Source organism: Nematostella vectensis, chromosome 7 (genome assembly GCF_932526225.1).
Source record: "Nematostella vectensis chromosome 7, jaNemVect1.1, whole genome shotgun sequence".
NCBI lineage: Eukaryota > Metazoa > Cnidaria > Anthozoa > Actiniaria > Edwardsiidae > Nematostella > Nematostella vectensis.
This window is the reverse complement of record NC_064040.1, coordinates 12707238-12717218: the sequence shown is the minus strand read 5'-3', so window position 1 is coordinate 12717218 and position 9981 is coordinate 12707238. Positions and strand designations below refer to the sequence as shown.

General features: G+C 47.1%; 1 protein-coding gene across 1 annotated transcript; it reads left to right on the top strand.

The window, feature by feature from the left end:
• The first annotated feature begins 3763 nt into the window (after positions 1 to 3763).
• On the top strand, positions 3764 to 5119 carry LOC116612819. The gene has a single exon (XM_032373423.2). It carries the CDS (start codon positions 3764 to 3766, stop codon positions 5117 to 5119), a length of 1356 nt encoding a protein of 451 aa, XP_032229314.1.
• Positions 5120 to 9981: the final 4862 nt, after the last annotated feature.

Here is a 9981-nt window from a genome sequence, read left to right as displayed (position 1 = left end):
GAAGCGAAGAACATTGCTGCATTGTTTGTTGATGATAAAGTGTTTTTGTGACGTAGATGTCAAAAAAGTAGGGTCTGCCTTAAAGTGCGGTACTCCTGTGGATTTCTCAAAAGGTCAGATAGGGTGTGGCTTTTATTTCAATCAAGACGAGGCTGAGGCGGTGAGAGAGGCTGTCGAGGAGGGAGTTAACGTCACCGATTTTCCAGTGTGTGAACATACCCTCATTTGCCGTGTCGGAGTGAGCCGCGAGTGTGACGTGAGACCTCCAAACAAGAAATGCGACCGGTTCGTGTGGGCGGAGCCGCCGAAGGAAGCAAAGAAGACAAAGGCAGTGCCACTATCAAGAAGAAGAAGGTGAAGGGCAAGAAGCTCCCTACAACTTGCGTAAACGAAAGCGTTCCCGTCCCCCCACCCAAAGAAGAAGAAGTGGAGCAGAAGGAGGAGGAGGAGATGCCGGATGAAGTGGAAATGATACCGATGGCGAAGAAGCCGAGAAAGTAGTTGTCGTCGAGAGTGACACTAGCGATGAGGAAAATTCCGCGGATGATGATTGACGCGCTTGACGAGCCTCAGGCGACTTACGATGTTATTGATACGTAAAATATCATGCATGCATGTGGGTCATTATGTGGAGGCGTTGATTCTAGACCTGATGGCCGAGTGGGATCCCTTGGTGCACCGTGACCATGAGCTGTGGAAAAAGGCTTTTATAAGGCCAGAGCCACCCTGAGGGACTGTATGGAATTGATATGGGAGGGGATGAAAAACCTGAGTGATAGACTTGGGCTTGCTAGGCAAGGGCATTGGAAATCTTACATTCAAGATTTGTTGGACTGTCTATCCCCCGTAGATATTTTAAAGATGCTCCGGAAGGGGGAGTTGTATGGCTTGTTGCGGGGAAGAGAGGAACAAGTTTGGGGTGTGACCAGAGACATTGCGCGTCAAATTGCAGGGGAAACCCCTTCACCAGTCACCCCTCTTTCTTAAAGAGAAAAGAGACATTTGCCTGGTTATAAACGTTTTATTAAAAACCATTTGTATTAAATAACAATTTTAAATAAAAATGTTCTTTAAAAAAGTGTCCCTTCTTCTTTGATCCGTGGCAAAGTCTATGGTTCCTGTGTCCCTGTGTGGGGGTGCCACCATCCAGTCCTCTACCCCCCACCCATCTCTGTAGTTTATTACATAGCCAACATCATCTTCATCGTCGCTAATTACAATCACAGGGGTAGGCTGTGCTCTAGTTTGTTGTTGTTGTTGCGCTCTTCTTCTTCTGCAATGAGGGCACGTGGGTTGTATTCCTCGGTATTCTTGTGCCCTATACCAATCCCAATTGGTTGTGGATAGTTTGCTTACAGCATGTTATTATTTCTATGACATCTTCTTCTTCTTCTTTACAAATTAGGCATTCAATTGGTTCAACCATTTTTATTGTTGCTGTTATCATTATTATTTTGAATTTTTTTGGCTGTGAAGTGGTCCCGGCTCTTCGTCGTCTTTTATAGACATTCAAGTAGGTTACGTGTATCGGGAACGCTTCTGATTGTCTAAGGGATGTATTGGCCAATCAGAGGCTTGGAAAACGGAAGACGTCATACTGATGATGTCATGGCTTTTTTATACCCTCCCCTCCCCCTCTCTTTATGCTTTTTTTTTTGTTATTAAGGGTTAAAAGTGTTTTTAAAAATAAAAATAATGGTCACGGTAACCCTGTGTATCGAAAGACGTCATACCGATGATGTCATGGCTTATTGTTTTACCCACCCCTCCCCTCTCTTTTTTGCTTTTTTGTCATAAATGTTATTATATACAGTATAGAGTGTTTTTAAAAATAAAAATAATGGTCACGGGAACCCTGTGTATCGATGAGATCATCGGGAACGCCCCTGATTGGGTTAAGTATTTTTATTTGTCCAATTAGAGGGTAGAAAAAAGGTTGAAAATGGAAAATGATTGGTTTATTTTTAGAAAAAAGTATTTTTAGCTTACTAGAATTTTTTTTATTGGATAAGAATTCTATGAAAGAGGTGGCATTTTCACTCGCATTTCAGTTTGTTCTTGGCGAGCTTCGCCATGGCTTATATGATGGTAATGATGAGTGGCTAAACAAACTGTTAGACGTGCTACCTGACCCCGAAGAAGGAGAAGAAGAAGAGAGTGAACGATTCCTCCTGATTTTTTTTACGATGATCTCGCTGAGTCGGACTTACCTCAATTTAGTTCCTTTGAACTGTTGTTCAAACGAATTGTTTGACTATTATAGCACCCCAGAGGGGTAGGGTGAGAAGTTTTCGTTTGAAGATCCTTTTTTGAACGAACCTGGGCCTTCTGGGTTGCAACAACAACGACAAGAAGGTCGTCTGAAGAAACGCCCCGTTGATAGTGATGATGATGAGGAGGAAGAGGAGGAGGAGGAGAAGGATGATGTTACGTATGATTTACGTCAAGTGACTACTCGGCATTCTACCAAAATGCGTACTGACTGTACCGATTACGAACTGTCGGTCGATCTACCTACTCGTGGTACTATCAAGGAACATTTGGAGGATGTGGAGCGGGTGTTAGATCGTGTTCTCGACGACACGCTACGCGGGGTGCAAAAGCACGATTACGCGCGCATTACTCTCGATGCCCCTGCTCTCAAGAACCCCATTGCTTTGCCGTTTAATGCGCCGTAATCAACTTACCCCTCAACGCATTATGGGTGTCGTTGAGACCGTGGTGCAATCGAACGAACAGTTTGTGTTGCAAGGTAATTTCCATCTTCATGTGGTACGCACGCACATGCCTTTTTCTATTCCGGAAACTTACCTGCTCCCGAGTACAGGCTCTACCTCTACCACGCCAAGGGACATTTCGATTATATCAATAGCATGCCGGGGATGCTTGGTCGCTGTTATTATTGTACGAGCTGTCAAAAGGGGTACGATCAAAGAAATCACAAGTGTAACAACCTGTGCTATGGGTGTGGTGAGCAAGAGTGTTCCCCCTTGGTGCCACCCGCCGAACAAGACCATCGTTGGGAGTGGCAGTATTGTTACGAGTGTCACAGGTACTTTCGCACGCGTGTTTCGAGAACCACCGACTTGTCAAGCCTCGAGGAGCCAGGAAGCGTGGTGGTGGTGGTGAACCCCAGGACTCTTGGTCGTATTGCCAACGGTACCACAAGTGCGAGACGTGTGGTAAACGCGTCGATATGATGGATCGAAAGGAAGGTGATCATGTGTGTGGAGAGTACAAGTGCTCCGTGTGCAAGGAAGTGGTTCCCCCCGATCATTTGTGTTACGTGACGATGGGTGACGATGCTCTCCCGAAGAAGAAGAACAGCACTGACGATGACGATGATGATGATGACGATTCGATGCGCTTGATCATCTTTGATTTTGAGGCCATGCCTCTGGAAGCCAAGCACACTGTGAATTTTGTCGGGGTGCAAAAACTGTGTGAAACCTGCAAGGGGTGGTCTATGGATCGCCTGGAGTGCGAGACGTGTGGACTTCGCAAACGCAGTTTTACCAAGGTACAAGCGTTTTGCGACTGGCTGTTCGATGGGAGTAATGCTGGCTACACGTGTTTGGCTAACAATTTTAAAGGCTACGACTCCTATTTCATCCTCGAATACATTTTTACGAATGGCTTTAAACCCGAAGTGATTTTCACAGGAGGGAAGGTGATGTAACTGAACCTGTTTGATCACTTGACCCAAAAGGGAACGTTTCCTCATTTTCTCAACACCCCCGAGCACCAAGACTACGTGGGGGCCATGCCCGACTTGGGCTATTACGACCTTCAAGGGATAAAAGAAGACGATGCCCGCGCCCTACGTGCCTGGCACCAAGCCGAAGTGGCTCGTGGTGCCGTGTTTAACTTGCAAGAGGATCTCGCTTCCTACTGTCATCAGGACGTTGAGGTGCTCAAGAGAGCGGTACTCGCTTTCGACGAGCTCATCACGGCCGCTGCAGGTCTTCACCCGTTTCAGGTGGCCATCACCATTGCTTCCTTGTCTAGCCGTATACTGCGCACCAAGTTTCTGGAGGAGAAGACTATTGGACTGATACCCACGCGCGGGTACCGTGGGCACGACGTGCAATCTCTGAAAGCGTTGCAGTGGCTGAAGTACATCGAACATCGCGAGGGAGAAGGAGTGTTTATTCAGCATACCGGGAACCGTGGCGAAGTGCGTTTGGCAGGTCGGATCAAGGTGGACGGGTACGCCGAGTCTACCAACACGGTGTACCAGTACCACGGGTGTTTCTACCACGGTTGCACCACGTGTTTCCAGCCTCACACCGTAAACCCTTTGACGAACACCACGATGCAAGAGCTACGCAAGCATACGCGCGCGGTGGAGTTGCGTCTCAAAGCCCAAGGCTACAACTACGAGGATGTGTGGGAGTGCCAGTTTGACGCGCAACTCAACACTCACCCCGAACTGCGAGCTCTCGTGGGGGATGTCGAGGACGGAAAACCTCTTGAGTCTCGTGATGCTTTTTTCGGAGGAAGGACCAACGCGATTCGACTGCATTGCAAAGCCAACGTGGAGCAGGGCGAAGAGATTCACTACTATGACTTTACGTCGTTGTACCCGTGGGTCAATGCCATGTGCGAGTACCCCGTGGGGCACCCCGACGCGATCCTTACCGAGAATTTCGAGGAAGATCTTCACGCGTACAAGGGACTTATTAAGCTACGTGTTTTACCGCCTCGCGACCTATTCTTCCCCGTCCTCCCTGTCCGCGTCAACGACAAGTTGATGTTCCCTCTGTGTCACCGGTGTGCCCAAGAGGAGGAGCAAGGCTCGTGCACGCATTCGGACGAGGAGCGGGCGTTCACGGGAACGTGGGCCCACCCCGAGATTTACAAAGCTCTAGAGAAAGGCTATCGCGTGATCCGTGTGTATGATGTGTGGCATTGGGAACGCTGGGCACGGTTGTTTGAAGAGTACATCAAGACCTTCTTGAAGTACAAACAAGAAGCGTCGGGGTGGCCCAGTTGGTGCACCACCGACGCCGACAAGATGCAGTACGTCGACGATTACGAACGCCACCAAGGCGTCCGTATGGATCCCAGCAAGATCGAGAAGAACCCAGGCCTCCGCTCCGTAGCAAAGATGGTTTGAATTGTATGTGGGGAAAGTTTGGTGAGCAGCCCAACCCCCAACGTACCGAGTACGTGGACGACCCCATAGCCTGCTTTGCTCTGCTGAACAACGACAGTATCGAGGTGAATGATGTGCTCATCGTGAACGGCGACCTTATCCAAGTTCACTACAGGTTTCAAGTTTCAAAAAAGAAAAGTTTCAAGGATTGGAACCTCACACCAACGTGGTGATTGCTGCCTTCACCACGGCGTACGCACGCCTCAAGTTGTACGACGTGCTGGACGGGTTAGGGGAACGCTGTCTGTATCATGACACGGATAGCGTCATTTTCTTACACCGCCCTGGAGAGTGAAAACCACCCCTCCGGGACTATCTGGGAGACCTGACGAGCGAGTTGGAGCCAGGAGACTTTATCGATCGTTATTCGTCCACAAGACCCAAGAGTTACGGGTACACCACGCAACAGGGCCATTTCACGTGTAAAGTGAAGGGACTTCACATCAACCTTCGCACGGCTGATATCGTGAACCTGACCAGCATGTTGGAACTCTTGCACGTTGAAGGCGCGGTGGCGGAGGAGCGTCACGTTACTCTCCCTTACACCATCCAGCGCAATGTGCACGACAGAACTCTACACAAGGTGCCAGCGCACAACACATTTCGTGTCATGTACAACAAACGCGTGCGACGGGGCATGCGCACTTACCCTTATGGTTATTTTAAGTTGTAAAAATTAAAGAGAGAGATGTAGATTAATAAAAGCCTTCTTTTCTGTGGTAGTAGGATGTTAAGGTAAGGGTTGGTAGGGAAGGAATCACTTGTAGCATGGGTTGCTTTGGTGCGGTTCCTCTTCAACCGCGTTTTGATTGTCGTACGGTGTGGAAACGTTTACGATGTCTCTTTGCGTGTTGCGGGGGACGAATCGAAATTCATTCGTCGCAACTCGATGGCCCCCCAGCCCCACCCCCTCCTACGCCCACCATCGTTCGTGCGCGAAAAAAAGAAGAGTATGAAGAAGAAGAAGACGATGACTCAGAAGACGATCGATCGTCTTCTTCGCCCAATTTATTACGATCCGAATCATCTAGCAGCCTTGGGGGGAGTGGACAAATTAGTCCGAGTGGTACGTTCCAAAGGAGTGCCAAAGTGAATTCGTGGCTTCGGAGCCAGTTCATCTACACGCTCCATAAACCGTACCGTCGTCGCTACCCACGCCAACGGGTGGTGGTGAATGGTATGGACGAACAATGGCAAGCGGATATGTGTGACATGCAGGCGCTACGCTCGTACAATGACGGGTACAACTACTTACTCACCGTGATTGACGTGTTGAGCAAGTACGCATGGGTGGTCCCTCTCAAGGACAAGACGGGCAAACGGCTCGTCGAGGCGTTTGAGTTGATTTTCAAGGGTGGACGCCAGCCAGAAAAACTTCAAATGGACGATGGGACCGAGTTCAAGAATCGAATTTTCAGGCGTTTCTCAAATCCAAAGGGATCCAACACTTTTCCACGCGAAGTGAATTGAAAGCTTCTGTGGTCGAACGATTCAATCGCACTCTCAAGACCTGGATGTGGCGTTGGTTTACGCACAAGACCGTTACGTGGACATGTTACCGCAATAGCCTAATTTCTAGTTCCACTATGACCGCTGGACTTACAGACTAAGGATGCATAAATACAGTGTGAGCCTCGACTTGAGGCAAATTTCATTGGCATACCAGCGAGAATCCTCTGGGACTTGGAATAAAACAAAGCAAAAACCTGTGAATATTTCATTATTCCGCTGGTATTTGCAATCGATTCAATTGAAACCGAGGCTTGCACTGTATTTAAGCGTCCTCTGTGCCTATGACCAGCAGGCACAACGGAACTCGAAACTGGACTATTGGTGCACAATTACAATCACTCGTACCATCGTAGCATCCGACGTGCTCCTGCGGACGTGGCCACGTACGACGATGCTCAGGAAGTGTGGGCTATCTTGTACGGGAAGAAAAGACTGGGGCTCCCAAAGAAGAAGAAGAGAGCTCCACCCAAATTTAACGTGGGGGATAGGGTGCGGATCAATAAAGTCAAACACGTCTTTGCCAAAGGGTACATTCCCAATTGGACCGAAGAAGTGTTTACGGTGGGTCAGCGGTACAACAACACGAATCAGAAGAACTACGCGTACAGACTTCGCGAGTACGATGGAACGTGGTTAGAGGGACGGTTTTACGAACCCGAACTGCAACACGTCAGTCTCGACGAGCAACGGGATCTGTTTCGCATCGAACGGGTGATCAGGACGCGAGGGAAGGGACGGAACGAAGAGTATTTCGTGCAATGGCGTGAATGGCCTGACAAGTACAACAGTTGCGTGTCTGCCCAACAAGTGCATAAAATCTTATGATCCACGTGGCCTACACCCATTTGTTTCGTGCACCATGACAGACCAACATCATTTCCACGTGACGTTACCCAGCGATGCCATTCAAGGCGCCTTACCCGGCAATACCATTAACGATTTTTCCATACGCAAGCCAAAGACACTGGATTTGCGTGAGGGGCAGTGGGAAGTGGCCTTGGTGCCGTTGATTTACCCTCACACGTGGAAAAAATTCCTACCACGAGATCATGATATCTGGATCAACCATGAAGTGCCCGAAGCCAGTTGGCTCCAGGCTAACAAAGATAACCCTCGAGCACGCGTCCACGACGAAAAAATTAATCACAAATGGACGTATATCAAACTGGACGACTTCAAAGTCCCGAAATGGCACGAAGTTGCTTTCAATCTCAAGAAGGCTATCGATCAATTCAACAAGGATCGAGCAACTGTGATACAGCAACTTGGTCAAAGGCACAAGGATGTGGACATGACGATAGCTACTACATCGAAAAAGACCACCATCAAGATCGGGGAGGACGTTCAACTCCTCCTACGTCCACGAGTAGCCAAGGTTTTAGGATTCAAGCAATGGGTTTCGGGGGAATGGGCCATGCAATTGCATCCTGATGATGGTATTCTCCCGCCCGACTATCAGTTTGGCCAAGCCGAAATAAATAAAGCTCTAGAGAATTGGGTACCCTTGAGCTACGACGACCTGAGCCAATTCGCAGGCTTCGAGGATTTCGTATTACCACTACCATTCGTATTGCCTCCAAGGAGACTGATATGGCCATCGAAGAACTACATCCCTTTCAAGACATGTACGTGTACTCGAACATGTCCGAGGGCAATCTCGTCATGGGGAGCAAGTATAATAATCTCCTACGAGTGCTGTCGCCTGAAGGAAACTATGGTGAAGCTGTGGAGCGAAATTTTATCAATCCTTTCCCAATGCTCTCCACCTCAGAAAGCACTTTGAAATCATAGGGGCCTACAAAGTTCTCGCGCGCCTCATTCCAAGATGCTCGTAGCTCCTGGCCCCATAAGACGACGCCATTGCTGGTCGACCCTTAACTGACGTGATAACCTTGTCAAACGACTTACTCGACGCCTTCTCTGTTGCTAAGACCGAAAAGGAGCATATTTCTGACATTCCATTTTGGTATCTCGAAAAAATAAACTGTACTTAATTCCGTCAGAATAATTTTGATTTCATCGGTAGTGTTTTTTTTTTTCATATTTTTTTCACAACAGCGTAGAATTTTTTTACCTGGGATATTTGGGGGGAAGGGGTGGGTAAATTTGCTCTCTCAAAGTTTTTTTTTCAGGCTGGGAGGTCCGTAACATGAAATACCGTGACCAAGGTCCTGAAAATACTGATCCAGGCCTAAAAATGTCACTAGATTTTCTAGATGACACAAAGCTATTATTGTGCATTTATCATTTCTATGAGCAGTAATACAAGCATGCAAATACTTTTTTGAAATAATTACATATTTTTTTTTCTTTTGCAAATAAAAAAAAGGATCCAAGATGGCGGACCCAAGAAGGCGGTAATTATTCCAAAAAAATGATTATAAACGTTTTCATGGACTTTTTGCATTGTAAGGCCGTTAAAAGATTGATTTTTACATATTAAATGATTTCAACCCGATATCTAATAATTTAGGCAATATTCGAAAGAATATCTAGACATCGTATTTATGACGTCATTATGACGCCATTATTGACTCGACCACACCCAAAATAGAGCGTGACGATTCTTCGCATGCTGGTGATCATTGTCTGTAAGTTTGATGTTCATAGCTTTAGCGGTTCATAAAGTACGCCCCCTGTCACAGACAGCTCAAAATAGCCCAGTCTGAATAGGGTTAAGCTTCCTACGAGTCACGCCCACAGAACTAGTCTTACTAGGAAATTTTTTCAGTGGCTCTTCTGCGGCAGTGACCCTTGAGAGCGCCCGCAAAGTACGCTGGATCTTCGAGCATGGTTATGAACGCGCCCCCGGGTCGTTCATTGGGGGCGGGATGTTGTGACGTTTTCCTGCGCGGAATGCCTGTGGCCCCTTCTCTACCTAGGGGCGCCCAGCAGCGGACGGGGGACGAAGTAGAAATGAGTTTGTTTTTAGAAGTCGGAGTATTTTTTTTAAATTATAGAATTATTTGTCGTTGAATTGCTGTAATTCCCCTGGATTTGGCACCCTGAATGTAAGTATACTTGTTTATTTGTACATATATGTATTTACTGTAATCCCTTAAATTGTATTGTATGACCATTTTTGCAGTGAAATAATAGCCGGGTAAACTTGTGTGGAATAAATCTTGTGTTGTGAAAACAAGAAAGAATTTACTTTATATAGGTAGGTACATTACGATAAGCGGTTCCGTATCACTTCATATTAAGATTGTATTATTGTAATTTTTTTTTTTGAGGGGGCCCAATGCTAATGTTTTTTTTTCTCAGACGACTACAAATTTACTTATGCATATGATATGCACAGAAAAGAC